Source organism: Eschscholzia californica, unplaced genomic scaffold (assembly GCF_041429995.1).
Source record: "Eschscholzia californica isolate CP2 unplaced genomic scaffold, dmEscCali1.0.p SCAF_4, whole genome shotgun sequence".
NCBI lineage: Eukaryota > Viridiplantae > Streptophyta > Magnoliopsida > Ranunculales > Papaveraceae > Eschscholzia > Eschscholzia californica.
The window spans coordinates 41,254,829-41,274,144 of record NW_028238461.1 but is presented as its reverse complement, the minus strand read 5'-3'; the positions used below and the strand labels follow the sequence as shown (position 1 = coordinate 41,274,144).

Genomic DNA, 19,316 nt, shown 5'->3' with positions numbered 1-19,316 from the left:
CTTGTTATTATTTTTCGACCATAATATAGATTAGGCTTACTCAATCAGATGCGGATGGCATTAAACCCCCCCCCCCCCCTTCCCCCCCCAGCAAACCCAAGGAAGGGTCTATTAAGGCACAGAACGCCCGGGCCGAAGCATGGGACGTCCGAGCAAAGGCCTGGGCAGCTCGAGCAAACATACAGGAAGACTGGACAAGTATAGGATGGGCCTGCATCATCCCCATCAAATGAAGATTAAGAGGGTCTTGTTTTATCTAACCGCTAATGGCGATCAAGGATATATGCTCGTGTACTCTTAGTTCTTCGTTCTAGTAGGAGCTATCAGATTCATGTGCGGGACTACGGGGAGAGTCACATGCCGAACTATCTACTGCTAGGCTGTAATCTCTGCACCTAATATGCATATGTCGTTGTCAGTGTAACATAAATCGTTTCGTTTCGTTCATTCGAATTTAACATTTATGCAGTCATGCCACTATTAGAATCTTGAAGAACATCTTTGTGATTTTCTATTGATAAACATAAAGTTGTAGCCTTGTTACATGTTAATTGCAATCTAGAAATAGGAAAGTAGAAGTTAGGGCAATCGATCAAATGAATATATACCTTATACAGTGAATGTTTATTGATCTTATTAGAGAAATTTATGTATATGTATTGGTACATGTAAACTGCTATAGAAGTATATAAAATGAGTTTTACTCTGTTTCATTGTATGAATCAAAACTCAAAAATAATTAGTTAAAATCAAGAAACCCCACATAAAAAAGTTGGAGGAATACAAGAAGTGAAGAACACATGGGAAATTTTGAGTGTAACAACAGACATTCTAACCTTCTAGTACTAAAAATCATGTTCTCAACAACTCCAAAGAGGCCATCTTTCTAGGGTTTTGGGGTGCATTCCCATGTTATCTTTTTTGAGAGTTTACAGGAGTTTTGGAGCACATAAGATATAGAAGTCAATACCCATCAATCAAAACTTTTGTATCATGTCTTTAATTATTCAGTTTGATTACTCTATTCAGCCTTAAATTTACTTTATGATTTGGTTTATTTTTCAGGTCATGAAGATTTGGTATGTGAAGTGGGTCTAATCTAATGGGTCTTTACTTTTTGTAGGTTTACTTGAAAGACAAGTTTGTTGAGACTTTAGAGCTTTACTGTTCATCTTCTTTCTCTCTTTAGATTATTTCATTGGCCCAAATTAGTTACCTCAAAAGGAAAGAAACTTTATTGGGCACCACCACATTTACCAAGCCTTACCCATGGTCCTAGGAAGAAGTTCATGTAGAGATTACACTCACAGTCTAAGGTAGGGCTGGGAAAACGGTCCGGAAACCCACGATCCGGCCCGTTCGGCCCGAACCGTGAGAGACCGATGACCGAAGTAGCCCCGAGCCGGGCTAGCCCGGCCCGATATAACGGGCTAATAGGGCCGGGCTCGGACAGGTTCTCAATTCCGAGTCCCGGCCCGTTAAGCCCGTCCGAGTCCCGGCCCGATTGAGTCCGCCCGCTACCTGCCCGATAGAATCCCAGCCGTTGGATCTAAACTTATCCTTCATCTCTTATATATACCCTAACTCAAATAGAAACCCTAACCCTCATATCTCTTTCTCTGCCTCTCACTCCGCCTCCCTCTCCGCCTCCCTCTCTCCCCCTCTCACTCTGCCTCTCAAACATAAACCACAACTAAGTAGCTAACCCTAAGCCTAAATCCTTTACCTCTTTCAACTCTCATTACCTCTTACCGGAAAAACAGTCTTCAGATGAAGAAAACAGAGGATGATACTGCCGGATTATATGAAAAAGTAAGTATGGATGGAGCTTTTTACCTGAGAAAAATTGATTTGAAGGTTTATAATGGGTACCCAGAACTTCTAAAAGCTTTAGAAAATATGTGCTATTGGAAAATATCAGAGAGAGAAAAGGGTATAATGGATCCGAAATTTCTATTTCTTGAATTTTTTTCCTTTTTTTTTTGATTTGTTTGTTTGTTGTGGAACAAGAAATGGAACCAAGAAAAGTAATGAAGCTAGGGCTTCATTTATACTCTTCATTTTCCTCATATTTGTTGTCATTTTAGTCACCACTGAACTTCACTTTGAAAGCATGAAGGTATATTTGCCTGCTTTTCTAATTCAAGAAACTATGTCATCATCATTTTGCTCCTTTTCTTGTAATAATATTAATGACCTAATTTCATCTTCTTCAGATGGATAGGGGATGGTAATCTGATTCGACTATGGTGGGTAAGTTACTGTTATCTCAGTCTTAGAACAAAAAAAAATCACATTTTTTTTTCTATGATCATTATTGGATTTGATTTCTATTTTGTGTAAATATCAATAGGAAATGGCAAATATGAGTCTTACGCAAAAGAAAAATGTCAACCTCTTGATCCAATGTATCCTGTCTGAAGTTAACCTAATTCAATTTTTTGTGTTCCAGGAATCCGAATAACAAAAAACCAAACATAGAAGATGAAGTAGACGAAGAGGCTTGGGTTGTGGTTGTTAAAGATCTATTAAAAGAACCCTAAAACAACCCACATAGAAGATGAAGATGAAGAGATTGAGATCTGAATATATCATTTTATTTTTTTTATTTATGTAATTTCTTTGTTTATTTTTTTTTTTGTAAATTTTGTTTTGTAAAGTTACTAGTATTATAAATGAAATTAAGTCAAATTCTTTTTTTTTTTTTTTTTTTAAAAATAATACCCGAGCCCGTCCGGCCCGAGCCCGTTGGAACCCGCTCGGGCAGTCGGGCTCGGACGGGCTACGGGCACTTAGATTGCGTGTTTCGTCCGGCCCGATCCGCCCGACTCCCTACCTCGGGCTCTGTTTATCCGAGCCCGATCCGCCCGAGCCCGACACTTTGTAGCCCGAGCCCGTCTGCGTCCGCCCGATTCCCACCCCTAGTCTAAGGTAGGAAATATGAATTCTCTTTATATCACCACAGCAGGCGGAGTCGGTTATGGGAAGGATAAGTTTGACTTTCATTTTTATTGGGAGTTTGATAAAAATCACATGCAACGGGTGTTATAAAATTATTTTCGTGTAAATCGACTCGAAGTATAAGGGTATATATGTCAACAATTAATTATTTTTGTGAATATACCAAATCGGTTACGGTCTCCTTAAAATATTTGTCTCTCTGCTTTTCTGTCATGATCTCCCAGAACCAACTGATACACTTTCTTCTCCTTTCTAAATAGTTTCCCATTCTTCTTCACTCGAAAGGAAAAAAACACAAGTCCATATTAGATTTTTCTTTGAGTTGCATGTTTTTTAAATGTGATATGGTCGGTTAGTCAAGAGGGATCTGTCGCGTTCGTTGGACGCATCGAAAACTTAGTACTATAAAATATATCAACTCAAATTTTTATAACTAAAATGTGATTAAGATGAAATAAATAATTGAAACCTCAAAATTTGAAGGAACGTCAATTTATCGTATTCAAAATCAAATATTTGTATCCTAACTAGGTATTAAAATCTTATCGGTTTCAATCAGGTAATATTTGTCGGTATAAAATGAGAACTAGGAACCATTATAAACAATTTTGGTTCTAGTGATTATGGTAAAAGGGTAACCATGACTCCACATCTCCAAGAATTAAGAAATGAGGTGGATGACTTTTTCATGTTGATTGTTGTAGGGGCCGACCAATTTACTTTCTTTAGAATGTCGGAAAGTTTTGTCTAATTCTCATGGCGGACTCTCGGGACTTTTTTCACTCCTATGTAAACACAAACAGCTAGGTTTACCATTTTAATGTTGAAAATTGTCACTGTATTTTCATTTGTGTTTTTAAGCATTTATCCCATGGTTTTTTTTTTTTTTTTTTTTTTTTTTTTTTAACGATGACACCGGACCGCCTTACTAGTCCTTATCTATATTTGATATATTTTTTTTTTGTCTAATATGTTCCAATGACTAATTCAGATTGATTGGAAGTCTTCTTGATTTATACCGGTCAGGTAAAGAAAAGAATACCACAAATACAAAAATCATGAAGAGGAGAGAGGACTGAACCCTAAATTTGGAAGATTTTGTTGGAATGATATTGGAAAGGAAGGTGTTTGTATGTGTTGTCACTGCTCATTAAATTCGAAATCAGAAAAGAAATGGGGGACCCCATGCCAGGTTTTTGCTTCCCTTAAACTTTTGGTTGCAGGCTTTGCAACTCACCAACTTGCAAGTGGTTTGCTGTCTCTGGTGACCCTGAACCCTCAACTGTCTCTCTCTCTCTCTCTCCTCTCTCTCTTCTTTCTAAAACCCTCAATCTCACTCTCTTTTCTTAGTAATGGCTGCTCTGGTTTTCTCTGATCAAACATCAAAGCAACCCTAGATTTGTGTAATTGACTGGGAAGAAGTACCAAGTATGTATGACAAAATGCATTACGTACCTTAAAAATTCTACTTATTGTACAGCCGTTTGAGATAGGTAAAGGCAGCCGGTTAGTCCTTGCAGTTTGTTTTTCTAAGGCAGTTTAAATTGGCGGTTTGAGTAGACTTTTTCTATGAAATATGACTAGATGTATCAATCGACTTGAATCATTGTTCAAATTATTTGTGATTGTTTGATGGGAGATGCTAGATTCACAAAAAAAAATTGATAAAATTTTTACCGCAATGACGTGGCAAGATTCTTTTCAAAGTTTGTCTGAATCTGGACCGTTCTCTGTATGAGTCGTTCATGTTTTAACAGTCAAGATTCAGTCAAACTTTCAATAGAGACTTACCACATCATTTCAGCAAAAAATTTGTTACATTTTTTTGTGAACTTAGCATTTCTCTTGTTTGATTCGTGGTGTCTGGTCGTCTAATTAACTAAATTGGATTGACTTTGGGTCCGTTTGAGTCAGATGAATTCAAACGAATTAAAGTCAAACGAATTAAATTCAATTGAGAAAAAAAAGTACCACTATAGTATTTTCTTGGTTTTTCTTTTCTTGTTATACTACCAGTACATTCGTTGAAATGCCTAAAACTGGTTTCTTTAATCATTTGGACTCCAATATTTCAATTTTGTTGTTGCTTTATGACATCCTAAAAAATTTCTGGGGAATAAAGACTTAGTAAATCAAGATTGACTAATAGGGGCTTCTTTACTTTTAGATCAAACATTTACGTGATTGTATTTTGCCCCCTAATCTTCATCTTCGGCTCTCCTGCACCACCACCACAATTTCCGACAACCAACCATCTCTTCTCCCTTTCTTTTTGTCTCACTCATTCACCCACTCATTCACTCACTCACTCACTCTCTCTCCCTCTCTCACACACACAAAAACAAATACTATCTTTCTCTCTAATGCACCCTATCTAGTGTTCTAAGCGGAATCTCAACATCTAATATGTTAAAACTAGATTCCCAGGATCGTTTTATGCATGAACTAAACAATGAACTAGAAGAAGGAATAAATACCTTTATCGCATTTTTCCCTCGAACCATTTCAATTCGCGTGTGAAGATCGAGAGCTTCATGTGTAGCTCCTCTACTTGAGACATCAAGTTGGTTAACTTGATCTCCCTTCTTTAATTTCTGCTAGGACTTAATAGAAGGTTGAGAAGAGCTCTTCTTCTTGACTAGATTGATAGAATTAATCTTCTCTCTAACTTCATTTCTCTCCACTAGCTGTATATGTAATTTTCTCTCTTAGAAAATTCCACACAAAGGCTCACCAAAGCTTGTCCACACACTTATGTCTTAGGAGGTCTATTTATAGGGAACATAGAGTAGGTATTTGACCCAAACTAGGATTCCTTAAAAATTTCCTCTTAGACTTATCCCAAAAGAATCCCTTGTTAGGGTTTAGTGTGGCCGGCCACTATAGCCCCTTATGGGCTTATGGCCGGCCCACTTTAAGCCTTAGTCGGTCATGTGCTGGCCGGCCCCTTGCTAAGGTTTGCCATCACATGGTCGACCCCTTTATAGGCACCCCGGGCTCCCTTTCAGGCCCGGGTTTGTGTGTATGTGTTTGGACTCTTCCGAACACTATTTGGCCTTACCAATAATGGATCCAATCCACTTATTAGCCACTTTATCACTAGTCAACTCTCTCCGATCAAGTTACCACTCTTATGTGTAACCCGTTGTAGGATCCGGTCTATGTTAGCCGCGAATCACCGAATTGATGCGACGATCGTAGTTGGCTTCTAGCAAAGCACTACGACCCTAATTGGACCGGACTGGATGATCTTCATAACGAATACATCTTTATCCTAACTGACAAATTGATCGCATTGCCATCTTGGTCGAAGGACGCTCCTTCAGAAGGACATCTCCTTCAGACCGAACGGATATATCATTCACTTCTAATATATATATTTTCGCTTTTACTCTCCAGTTTATGCCCCTATTTCTAAATCTAACTCTTATTTGACCCTTTTTTTGTGTTAATTCAAGTTTTACACCATTTTTTAGGTTTTTCCATATTATGTTTTAGTTATTTCTTCATCCCCTAATTAGCAATGATCAAATACATTATGCTTGAACTATTAACACAAATTTACATATTCGAAAAAAAATTACTTTTCTAACTACTACTTGTTAGTGTATTTATGTAGAAATATATTTTTGACTTTCTTAACAATTTTAGGCTAGTCCGGGATAACTTTAAATCCTGGCTCCTCCTTTGGTCTCTCTCACTCCATATTTCCATGAACAAAGTGTTTCCTTCGACAAATGCCTTTCATCTGAGACGAAGGGGACCTCGAGGAGGGCTTCCCGTTCCTCGAGGGTTTTAGACGTTTATTTCGGTTGGCCACGAGATGTATAGTGTACATCTCGTGGCTAGTCTGACCATGAAACACTCATAGAGGTCTCCTTAGTCCCCAGATGTTGAGATTATCAACCACTTGGACAACCGACATTACCCATATTATTTTGAACTCTATGTATCATTATCTATAATTTTTGGCAGCTTCTAGTTAATAGTTTTTAATTATTATGAATATTTCTTTGACCGAAACAACTATTTCCTAGATAAATATAAACTCTCTTTGTTTCTCTCTTTTTCTAACAAAAGCAATAGATGATATATGTCCCAACAGCTAACAAACAAAATATGTATTTGGTTAGAGAATGTAAATGAGCGTACGCGGATGACAATAAATAAACTAATAAACGAACAAAGTTCCATTACTTAAGATTTTTCTATTAATTGCCAATATGTATTGAATTGGATGTCCACTAACTTAACTGTTCTTTCCTCATGAAATATATATGTATACTCAAATCATATATAACTAAAGCAGGAGTGTTACTTTCAACAAAATATATATATATATACACTAAAATATCATGTATAATTTAATCAAGAGTGTAAAACAAAAGCCTAAATAATGAATATATTTGTGTTTATATCACTAAAAAGAATACACCTATTACGAAAAGATAGTGACTTTTTCTTTTTTAAATATAATCATTATAACAATCTCTTTCTTGTATTACTTAAATATAACTACTATAACAAAAAAAAAACGACATATATAGTGTTTAAAGAGTGTATACATTTGTGCAAGGATATTTTCCCACCTCTCAATTAATATATTTGGTTTGAAATTTTCCTACACTTTTATGAGAGGATATTCTTTTTAAGCCCCCACAAAATAGCTTTGACTTTGACTTTGACTTAAATAACTTAATAAGTGAAAAAGAATCTGAAAAATAATCAAATATTACATTTAGTTTTTGTTTTTTTTAATTTGTTTTATGACTTGAGAGATGCAATTCAAATGAATTAATCTCTTTTTTATGAACAACCTGTCATGTTTTTTTCTCCTTTACACTTCACCCACCACTTTGAGTGAACATTTTTGTATAATGGATGTTAGATACCAACTCTAAATGGTTAGAAATGCACCAAAATCCAAAACTGAAATATTAGCCCCTTCTCTAACATCTAGACACTAAAGATGTAAATCAAATCAATTAACGCTAGACGGATTCGAACTCTAATTTTCTCGGTTGAACAAATCAAACTTAATTTCTAAACGAGACTAAAATGTGGCAGTCTCTTCGGCAAATTAGAACTACTAAATAACTAGGATGTCTTGGCTGGACCAACTCCACTCAATCAAATCCATGCCACATCTTGTCTATATTACATAAACAACACAGTCTTAACACTCAAAACATCTTATATTCTTGGAATGTAAGAGATTAAAATAATACTATATATTTTGTCCGTAAACCTAGAGGGTACGTGGTCCTACGTACAAAGGAGAATGAAAATTTATTTGATTTAGTTTTGTCCGAATAAAGCCCACAATGAAATGGTCTAGGTTCACTCGAAAAGGTTGCGTCCTTAAAAGTGAATATGAAATTAAACAAGTCAATATGAAATTAAACAAGTCGAAAAGGTTGCATCCTTAAAAGTTGAATACCTAGAAAGATCATGCTTAAAGCATCCGATTTTTGTGCTGCAAATAGACAGCTTATTAGTTTGACTACGTTCAATGAAATCTGAGCGCTCTACAAGCACCTAGATTTTAAGTGTTCTCTTATATCTTTTTTCTTTCTCAAAAACTTGGAAAATAATGAAATTCTTTCCACCTAATTATGAAAAATCTTCAATGAGGTTTATAAACATTCCCTGACCCATTATTTGATGTTTGAATGCGTCATTTATAAGAGTCAAGGAATGCTTGTTAGAAAAGCCGAATACTTATAGATTTTTCGAAAAATAGTTTGATTGCTAATAGATACGCCCGCTTATAACACAAAAGTCCCTCTACCCAATCCTCTCCTCTTTGTATGTTTATATGTTGCATCAAAGTTATATTTCAGTCAAGTTTTCCAATGCCCTAGTTTATGACTAGTAGCTCTACAACTAATCTCCATTCAGAGATAGTCCTATACAAGTACAACCATATCCATATGCATCCATGCATGCATAACATGAGAAACATAATTAATGTTACCCATTCTCTATGCATCCATTCCTGTCCCTACAGCATTCACCTATCACCCATATGAACTCATGAGTTTAATTTGACTAAATTAAACCATCTTGGATTTGAATTTCCTAAAATAACATCTTTTACCAACCGACAACCACAAAATGGGTTTCTTACAAACTACCATACCTTCACCCCCTGTCTTCATTTTTCTCTCTATAGGTTTTCAGAAGCTTCTCAGGTCTCTCAGACATAATTATTGCTCACATTTCATATTAATTATTTCCTTAAATAGATTTAGAAAGGCCAACTTTTATTGACATGCACATATTAAATATAGGCGTATTAAATTTGTTTGCGTAAATCTTAAGTTTAGTGCTTGAGATTATCATAATTTCAGTTTGTTTAGATAAACTTTCACGTTTTAATACTCATGATAGATATGTGGTTTTTTGGGTTCGGGTTTCTCTAGAAAAAGAAACAAAAGGACGATATCGTTTTCTACTTTTTGACATAAAAAAAAGATTTTGACATGACAAGAAATTATAAGATATAAGTGTTCGTCTCATGATACCCTTACAAATCGAAGAAACCTTTCATTTTCATTTATACTGCAAATTATCTATCGGAAAAGCATCAAAATACCAATGATGAAAGATAATGAACAATGAAATTACCTCGATTCTGGCATTAACACTTTAAATTGATAAAAGCAAACCAACTCAATGTGAGACGTATTTTAAGTCTATCACGCGTGGGTCTAGCTCTGATACCATGTTAAGTTTGTGGTCATCCAACTCAAAATCAATTGGCGTTGAGTGGAGAGAACCTATACATTATATTTTTGGTTGTTAGTTATCCCTTCTCCCATGAGACACAATTCTCACGTTTTTTTTATCCGCCTTGTACATTTTTGTTTATTTCTTAATATTATCAGTTTTTTTTAAATTGTTATCCATCTCTGATTACATATATTATCGAAACAACCACCCTTTTTACAGTTATATAATAATTCGCAGACCAAATGATTGAAGATTTTAGAATATGTAATTGATTTCACTGAAAATCATCTACATGTAAAAAACTAATAAATTAAAACAATGTAAACTCATATATTATACAATAATAAAAGATACTAGAGTGTTTTTTTTTTCAAACTCAGAAGAGTGCTGATTCTGTTCTACTATACCTACCACACGGTCCACACCTGAACCCTTTTCATTCAAATCTTCAAGGGTTTAATTTCAATTTGCGCCCTAAATTGTAACAAACTCGTCAATTTGGCCCCCAAGTGTTTCTGTCCTTGACTTTAAGGGATGTTCCTCTTTTTCTTTTATTTTTTATTTTGCAGCTTTACCTTACCTCTTTTTCTTCTCCCGAAATAATCGACAGTCTCAAAAACCAGAAGAAAACCTAGCTGGAATCTGATTTGGATTTCAACCTCCGTTTTAGAGAGGAGCCAAAGTCGAAGTTCAAGTCCCGTTTCAACTTAGCTTTTCAGCCCTTTATCATGTTTGATTCTTCTCTCTCTTCTTCTTCTACTCAATCTCATAATCGGGTTCTAACAAATCAAAACTCTCTATTCTAGTTTTCAACGAAATAACCACAATAAAGTTTTATTTGCTGGTAGTTTAATTCGACACGAATTTTAATTATCAACAAAAAACCATGTTGACGTGGTTAGATTTTGAGGACAAACTATGATCTCTATAGCTCAAGTTAGATAGTGTGACTAGATCACCAAGGTATTCACATGACATGTATCAAAAGTGTAAGTTAAATGTAATTTTCAATTACGAATACAATCATCACTATTTGGTTATTTAGCGAATTTTTGTTTCATATAATGGATTTGGCCCCCCACAACCACCCATTCAATTGAGTCTTGTCCCTAGCCTACAATATGCTGTGATATCTCTTCTCTCAAAAGAGTCATATTATGGAACACAAATATCACGTCCAAATCTCAAACAAACCCCTTTTCTCCTTCTCATATCCTGCTTTATAGACCACGCTTTACGTTAAACTAAAAAGGTGGTGAGTCCTTTGTATGCCTCGCGTGCACCACATTACCCACCATAACTTTAAATGGAGAATTCATTCTTTCTAAATTTATTCTTAACACAGTTTCACACCCATTGACTCACTCGCCTGCCCTATCTAATTGCACGTGTGTAATTTTATAGTTTCACATTGCACAGCCAAATTTGGGTCCCGCTAAAGGCGCCTATGAAAATTACTATTCGCGCCCCCTCTCTTTGCGCCCCTCGCGTTTCTGCAAAAGCGTCACGAGCGACCCCTCTCTTGTCTTTCTCTCTCTCTTCAAAGTTCGTTCTTTTCCTCTCACATTTGCTTGAGAGATCAAACTCATTTAAAGATCACTCAATCAAGATTACACCCAAAGTGAATCGTTTTCTTCAAAGATTGATCTCTTTTATAAAGTAAGTATTCGATCAAGATTATACCAAACCCTTCAGAGATCTCAAGAGACCCTAAAAGATCTCAAGATTGATCTTCCTCTCAACATTCTCACTCTCTTTCGGTCAAGATTAGACCTAATCCTTCAGATATCAAGATCGATCTTCTTGTAATTCTCTATAGATCTTGGGTCAAGAAGTCTAATGAAAATAGAAGGGAACAAAAAGAAGAAATAAGAGAAGTATCAGACTATCCAGCCCGAGACCTTGCTTTGGATCTTGGACTTGGCAATCCCGCAAAGGGTGCCAATTGATGTTGGAGGTAAAACGAGATTGAGTAGGGGCAATCTTTCTTCTGGGACGAACTGAATCTCAAAGGCCGCTTTTAGCCGGGGCCTTTCAGAAAATGTCCAACGGTAATATAATTATTTTGGTCGTCACTTTAGGGAAGCAACCATTTTCCGGAGATAAAATTTTAAGGAAAACTTGTGGGGCTTATCAAATTTTCTGGGTCAACAAAACTTCTTTTTCCTCCTCATCTCCAACCACCACCTCTAGCCACCACCAACATCATTTCTGATGACGTCAAAATTTGTCCTTCCGATATCATTGAGGATGAGATACTGCTTCGTTGAATCTCGAACTTACTTCTCACGAACTAGGGGGCGAGGGCGAAACCTGCAAAGAACTCGGAAACCTCTCTGACGCTCAAGCCAATTAGGATGTTCTTGCAGTTAAAGTAATGAATATTGAGGGACCCGAGATTAGAAATTGGACCTTTAATTGATGGTATTCACTGTTGATACCATAGTTGTGATTGTGCCTTGTTCTGATAGACTAGTTTGGCCGACTGTGTCGAGTGACTGAAATGATGCAGTTGGGTCCACCGTTTTGGATTAAAACTACTAATTCATAGTCTTGAGATACTAGGATTTATCTTTAAAATTATAACGTATATTTGATAGATCGAGATGCGAGTTCTCTTATTCAAGGATACTTGGTATTTAGGATAGTCGAGTTTCTGATCGTGTTTATCTTCTGAAGAAAGTTTCTCCCCTGTGGGACTCTTGTATCCCAAGTTATTTGAATACTTAACATCCTCACTTACTGAGATCTTTAGACAAGCTTCTACCCCCATATTTCAGGATGAGGTATCGACCCCATTCACAAAAGACCCCCTTCTCTTCTTTGAAATCTCAGGGGAATATTTGAGCCAAACCAGAGCTTAGACGCCTAGGACACTCGTAGTGACCCTCTAGTTCTGAGCTAAAGTGTCAGAGCTCTTTCAGGTTTTACCTCCATGTTGACTTGTCATGGATTGATCTGTTGGGCTTTTGGTTGTTTCTTGACTTATTGACAGTAGTCAACTGATGACCATTTTTTGAATCATCAATTTCTCTCCTCTATATCTTTGTCTTTATCTATCTCTATCCCTTTCCCTCTCTCTTTCTCTGCTAAATCTCCTTTCTCTATCTAAAACTTTAATTCCTCAATCTTCACTTTCTGCGCGAAAAAAAGGGTTTAAGGCGAAACCCAAAAACCTCGTGGATCCTTGAAAGTTTCATGGTCGTCGAGCACAATATCAGCCACGACACATGTCGTGATCGATCTACCACGAGATGTTTGTGGGGGTGTCTTGTGGTCGACCAACCATGAAAACCCTCGAAAATTTTTATGTTTTTGTCTGAAACTAATCCATTCGTTTAGGACAAAGGGAATCACGGCGAGGGGATCCCTTCTCTTCCCCAGAACAATGAGACTAGAGAGTGTGAGACATTAGAGAATCTACAATGGGTCACTCAAACTCCAAAACTTAGAGTGCCACTTAATTTTTAGAGTTTATGTTAAAAAATCTTCTCCAACGGAACATTCTGTTAGACGCTCATGATGATATGAGAGCATTTACTATAGAGACTCTCAAGAGAGACATGTTGATGCAGGGGCACCCGGCGTGGAGGCTTTTTCCATGACCAAACCGGGTCATGGGCCAACCGGCCATGGAGAATAGTTTTAGGAAGTCCCAATAATGATTATTAGAGAATTTAGGCTTAGGAAATTATGTTATTTTAGTATTTCCAATAATTCGAAAGGTCCAGATTTGAGTCTAGTTATTTAGGAAGTTGCAGTATTTTAATTATTTAGGAAAGTCTAATTCAAGTCTATCTAGGAAAGTCCAGAATCCTATAAAAGGATATCTAGTTTGTCCATCATTCTCATGTTGAAGAGAAAATCCCCTTGAGTTTAATAAAGTTTATCAAATTTTAGAGTTATTTTAATCTTTCTTTTAATTGTTCTTCGTTTATTTATCGTCTTCTTTATTTCCGCTGCGTTCTATATCACATGTGTACTAAATTTAATAAAGACATGTGTATTAAACATAGTGACATGTGTAACAAACATAATTATTTTACAAATCTCAGTTGGAGACAAAAAAAAAGTTTAGAATGTTTCTACTTTGCCACTTAGGAAAGTGAATCTTGATTGACACTTGACAACTAGAATTTTAGAGTTTTTCTTGAGTATGCCGTTGGGGATGCTTACCCGAAAGAAATATAGTGGATAGAGAGAAAAAATCGAGTGGATGGAGAAAGATGAAAAAATAAATAAAGAGAGAAAAGAGAAAGAGGGGAGAGAAATGGCGGTGTTGGTGGTCGGAGGTGGTGGTTTGAGGTAGTGGTTAGACGAAAAGAGAGAAGATAGAAGGAACTGAAAAAGAAAATTAAAGATCACCGGGAATGGAAGTTTGCTGGTGACCCTTACCGACGTGGAGAAAAATCGTTGTGGTGCTAAGGGGTAGATAAAAATTTCCACTCAAAATGTTGTATGTTGAAAATTATTTGTGTTTCCCAGTCGCTGGTCATTCTTTTTGTGGATGTCACAAAATTTTTGTATACTTTTCTTATATAACACTCATTTAACTAATAGTAGAATTATATTTTCAATTTTATCTTTTATTTTCATTATAAATAAAAGGTTTCAATTGACTCTAAATTTCTACTAATATTGTATTTAATGAAATACTCTAAATTAAATATATGTAGTTTTGGGAATATTTGGAGTCGTCAACAATAAATAATCTCCCCTTCATAAATTGATTTTTCTAAAAAGTCAAATTGAATGAGATGAGTAACAGATTTTAAAACGCCTAATAGATTTTAAAACGCCTAATACTTCATTTATTTTTATGGCTAGGCCCCAGTGCATTCTCAGATGTAACCTAAAACCTACAATTTTACCTGCCCAAATTGTGTAACACAATTTTGTCAAAAGATAGACTATATGTTTTTCTTTTCACCTTTACTTTTCGTTTTATCCAGTATTGGCTGCTGGTATTAATAAAGCTACAAAAAAATCATTCACAAAGTTGGTTATTTAGGAAGGAACTCATTTGATATTTAAAGAGATTTTTCCATCTGATGACGAAGATAACAACCTTCGAAGAATCAGGGTTTATGGCCAGGCAGAACAACGTCTCCTAAGAACCTGGAACTATGTCATTATATGAAGGCAAACAGAGAGGTGGACCTAGGTAAACTCTACTGCTTGAGATCTGAATTAAGGAAGTCTGTAAAAGAAAGGTCGACGACTATAACTCTGGTTTACCTAATTGAAATAAGTGGATGGCTAGATAGGATCAAATATTCGCTTTCTCTAACAGAAGATACAATCATATGATCATGATTAGAAAGATTATATGCAAAGTCACGTGGCTATCATTAAGTTAGTGTCTAACACCACAAAATCACAGCCGGTGATTAACTACTGACATTCAAACCTATACAAACCTTACAGGTTTGTCCTAGAAAGGGATTTAAACCTTAGTCCTTAAGATTCATTTAACTCTTAACTTCGACATTGAACTGATTCGAGCGTCGAAATATTTTTACATGTACACCCTATTCATCAAGTCATGGACAACAAAAAAGAACCATTAAATCAAAGGATACAATGACAACTTTCCTATAGCTATCCAGGATGCCACTTTCCGAGTGATGATGGTATAAGAATTCATGTAAATTCATGTAAAAAAAGTTGCATTTTTTCAACTCACAGTAGCTTTGCTAGCTCTCATAAAAAAAAAGTAATAAGCAAATACAAAATGCCAAAATTTTGTCTTATAACCTTCTTCTTTCTTAAACCCAGAATCGATACAAAATGTCAAAATGTCAAAATTTTGTCTTATAACCTTCTTTTTTGTGTATTGGACTTTTCTATATTTTTCTTAAACTTAAATGAAGTTCAAACGTTAAACTTGTGTCTATATTTATGCAGTCTAACTCAAACAATCTGATTGAGTTACTCAGAGACCAACAAAGGTTTGGAGAGAATCTTACCAACTCCATAGACGAATTCTTCTTTTTTCTTTTTTTGTTATTTTTTTCTTCGCAAAACTTAGAGAATATTCAACACGAGTTCCTTTCAACTTATGTTAAGATAAACAAAAACCGAAGTTTGTTAGAAAAACCGACTGCTTATAAATTTTTTGAAAAATAATCCGAACGTTAATAAATCCAATTGTGCATAAAAGGCGACTACCTTTAGTTGCCCTCAGAATAAAACAATAGCTCCCCATAGGAAGGCATCGTTTCTCTCTCTCTCTCTCTCTCTCTCCTCTTTTCTTTTAAATTTGGCCACTAATTTGCACGTACTTTGACTAATATCACGACACATATAATTCACCTAAAAGTCATAAATTATCGGAAATCATTTTCAATAACAATACATTGATGCCAGCTGGATTTTCTCGCGGCCCAAAAACACCCTCAAAGATTACATTGAAACACACAACCTTCTCTCTCTCTCTAACTTTCTAAAATTGTTCATACAAAAACACTAAACAAAAATAATAAATTAACAAATACAAAAAACGCCGATTTTTTTGTTCCGGTCGATTCAAAATCTGCCGATTAACCGGCGAGCAAACGACGGAAAACTGTTTTTTTTTTCTCTTTTTATAGAGAAGATAGAAGATCTGACGAAAATAAATCGTCGATTTCTTCAAAATAACCTTCAACTTCACATATAGAAGAAGAAGATCCAAAATCTTCATTTGAACTCAAAAAAATATCTCCAAAATCGTCACCGAAATAACAAGTATCCGGTAAACTCGTTTCACCTCCAAAAATATCTTCCGGTATATTCAAATCCGAAAAATCGGTTAATAACGTCGATTCAAACTTCAAAAAATCGCCAAAATCTTCTTCTTCTTCTTCCGGTAACCAACTTGATTTTTTCTTCTTCTCTTCTTGTTGTTCTTCTTTGATAACCGGTAATATCCGGTTTTGTTTCACGTGTTCTTCTTCTGACCGGAACCGAAGAACTGAAGTCGGAGATGATATATTATGAGATTCTTCTTCTTGTTCTTCGTACGAGTCATAACTTGAGAGTGGAGGCGGTGGCGGTGGTTGTTCCGGTAGTTGCGCCGCCGGTTGCGGTGGTGGAATAGCAAAATTAGTCATGGCATCTGATCCTCTAATCTTAATAGCAGCTTCATCATAAACTTTAGCTGCTTCTTCAGCTGTATTATAAGTACCAAGCCATAACCTAACTCGTCTAACCGGATCTCTAATCTCAGCCGCCCATTTTCCCCATGGTCGTTGTCGTACACCACGAAACTTCTTAACTGAAGAATTAGGATTTAATAATGGCCGTCGATCTTCTGTTGATTTTTTCCGACGAACTGATCTACTTTTATTAGTATCAATCGAACAAGAAGATTCAATATTAACTTCATTTATATATCTCTTTACTCTTCTTCTTCTTTGACTGAAAAAAGTAGTACTAGTATTTTCTTCTTCATCATCACTTGATGAATCAGTAGCATCAGCATCTGTAACTGAAAACCTAATAACCCTAGTTGTAGTTGTTGCTGATGATGAAGATGATGATGAACAAATACTGTTATCAACTTGATTTCGTCCATTATTAGATCTCATAGAAGTTTTTACTAGTTTTTTAGTGACATTTTTATGCTCTGTGAATTTGATTGGTGAGAAAAAACTGGTTTCCATATCTAAAAATCAAAACCCTTTCTCACATCTAACTCAAGAAACTATTGAAGAGTGAGAAAACAGAATACAAAATCCCTCAATCAAATCATTCAGAAATTGATTTTAATGGAAAGAAGTTGGAGAAGAACTTTAAATAGAAATAAATTGGAGTGGGAAAGATGAGTGAGGTTTAAGAAATTTCTATTTCCGGTTATCGAAGAAGGACTTGGCCGGAGTTTTATGCCGAGAGATATTTAGAAAGTGATAGCCTGGTAGGTAGATAGATGCTTTTGAGAGAGAGAGAGAGAGAGGGGTTTAGAGGGAAGAGGGGTTTTAGAGAGAGAGATAGAAATGAAGAGTTTGGGGATTATTGAGGGTTTTAGAGAGAGAAGAGAGATGGGGTGTTGGGGATTGTTGAGTTCTTTTGCCTTGGTGTCTTGGTGAGCTCACAAAAACACTGAAACCCCTGTTTTATAGGATCCCAACTAGACAAAATCTCACTCAATTTTAATTATAATTAGAATAAATTCTTGATTAAGTTTTAATTAATTCTAATCATGTTTTAATTAATTTTATATTTGGAAGTGATTAATTGGGGTGGAGACTATTCAAAGTTTCTAATGCTCTAGGTTTATAAGTTAAAAATAGATTAGTTTCGTGTCTCCGCATTTTAATTAAGCATATTCAGAATTTTAGGATACTACCACTACTAATGTCCAATTAAAGATACATTTCTAATGTTCAATTAGAAATGCCCTTTTCAAGCTTCGACTACTATAAATAGTTAAAGTTCAATTAAATTCCATATGTACAAAGAAAGTAACGAAAAATACGTTTTTTCTCTTTAATTTATGTCCCTCCGCCTCTCTTCATTTTTTCATAGTTACCAATGTTACCAACTACTACATTAATTTTCTTCACTGTGAGCAATCCCCACGGTCACCATCTTCTCTCATCGAAAACCAGATCTTTCTCACACTTCTTCGCTTTGTTAAGGTCTTTCTAATCGACTTCCCATGGCGAAGGGAAGATAATTGACAGAGAGATAGTGACAGGTGATGATAATGATTAGGAAGATGATGAAGGTAGAAAGCGACTTAAAAGAAAGACGTTGACGGCATGGTGGTTGGTGAGGGTGGTGAGAATGAAGAAATAAAAGATGAGCATGAAGAGAAGAGAGTGAAGGAAAAGGGAGAAAAAAAGGGGTATTTTTGTTAGTGGAAACTCCAAAGGGAGTATCCCTAATTATAGACATTGAAAAGAGGTATTCCTAATTTGAGACTAATTGTGAGGGGTTATCTTTAAATTTATATTTAGCTGAGTCAGTTTCGTTCCAAACCACGTGACTAGTCTATTTTTAACATCCGTTAAATTAGGTTGGTCAAATTCAATGTTTGGTTAATTAAAAGTGTAAAACTGTAATAAGGTTTTGATAATATATGCTCGGGCAGTCGGGCTTACGTATGTTGGTCCAATAGGGGAGGGAAGTCACAACCTGTGCTAATATCAGTAAAATATTTTTTTTATAGTAAGTATTCTGTTTTAATCTAAGAGGGATCGGTGAATAGAATGGGAATGTACAACTTATCAAGGAAGAAGAAGAAAATAACACAATGGGAGACGACAAGAAGTTTCTATCAATGGAGGAAGGAAGATTGCCACATAAGAAGATACAGTTATGGAATTAAGTCAACCTTCATCTTTCAAATCAAATGTCGATGTCCCTGGTGACATTTATAATTCTTCTCCGGTGACATTTATTTCTCTAATTGGTTCATCTTCCTTACATATAATTTAGTATAATAAAGTTTTCAACCTTTAGGGTCTTTTCATTCTTGATCTTTAGGATCCTCTCATTTTGTGACCTTTAGGGTCTTTTCATTAAGTTATTGTAATGTTGTACTCATTTCCTTCATGGTGTAATTTTACTTTTGTAAGTTCTGTGATGTAATTTACTTCTGTAAATCTCATGTTGTACTCAAAGGAGTCAAAACT

The 19,316-nt window shown here is 35.6% G+C and overlaps 1 protein-coding gene and 2 long non-coding RNA genes across 3 annotated transcripts; 2 read left to right on the top strand and 1 right to left on the bottom strand.

The window, feature by feature from the left end:
* Window position 1: 1 nt before the first annotated feature.
* On the top strand, window positions 2-4,453 carry LOC147544732 (uncharacterized). Its single transcript, XR_015224209.1, has 2 exons — window positions 2-1,316; window positions 2,932-4,453. It is a non-coding gene; the product is annotated as an uncharacterized LOC147544732 (long non-coding RNA).
* On the top strand, window positions 1,601-2,703 carry LOC147544733 (uncharacterized). Its single transcript, XR_015224208.1, has 3 exons — window positions 1,601-2,119; window positions 2,217-2,253; window positions 2,453-2,703. It is a non-coding gene; the product is annotated as an uncharacterized LOC147544733 (long non-coding RNA).
* Window positions 4,454-16,006: 11,553 nt separating the features above from the next.
* Window positions 16,007-18,503, bottom strand: LOC147544731 (ethylene-responsive transcription factor CRF4-like). The gene has a single exon (XM_086638330.1). It carries the CDS (start codon window positions 17,340-17,342, stop codon window positions 16,284-16,286), a length of 1,059 nt encoding a protein of 352 aa, XP_086494456.1. The 5' UTR covers window positions 17,343-18,503; the 3' UTR covers window positions 16,007-16,283.
* Window positions 18,504-19,316: the final 813 nt, after the last annotated feature.

Excerpts from the sequence above, each read along its gene's own strand:
- LOC147544731 (XM_086638330.1), bottom strand. The coding sequence starts at position 17,342 with ATGGAAACCAGTTTTTTCTCACCAATCAAATTCACAGAGCATAAAAAT.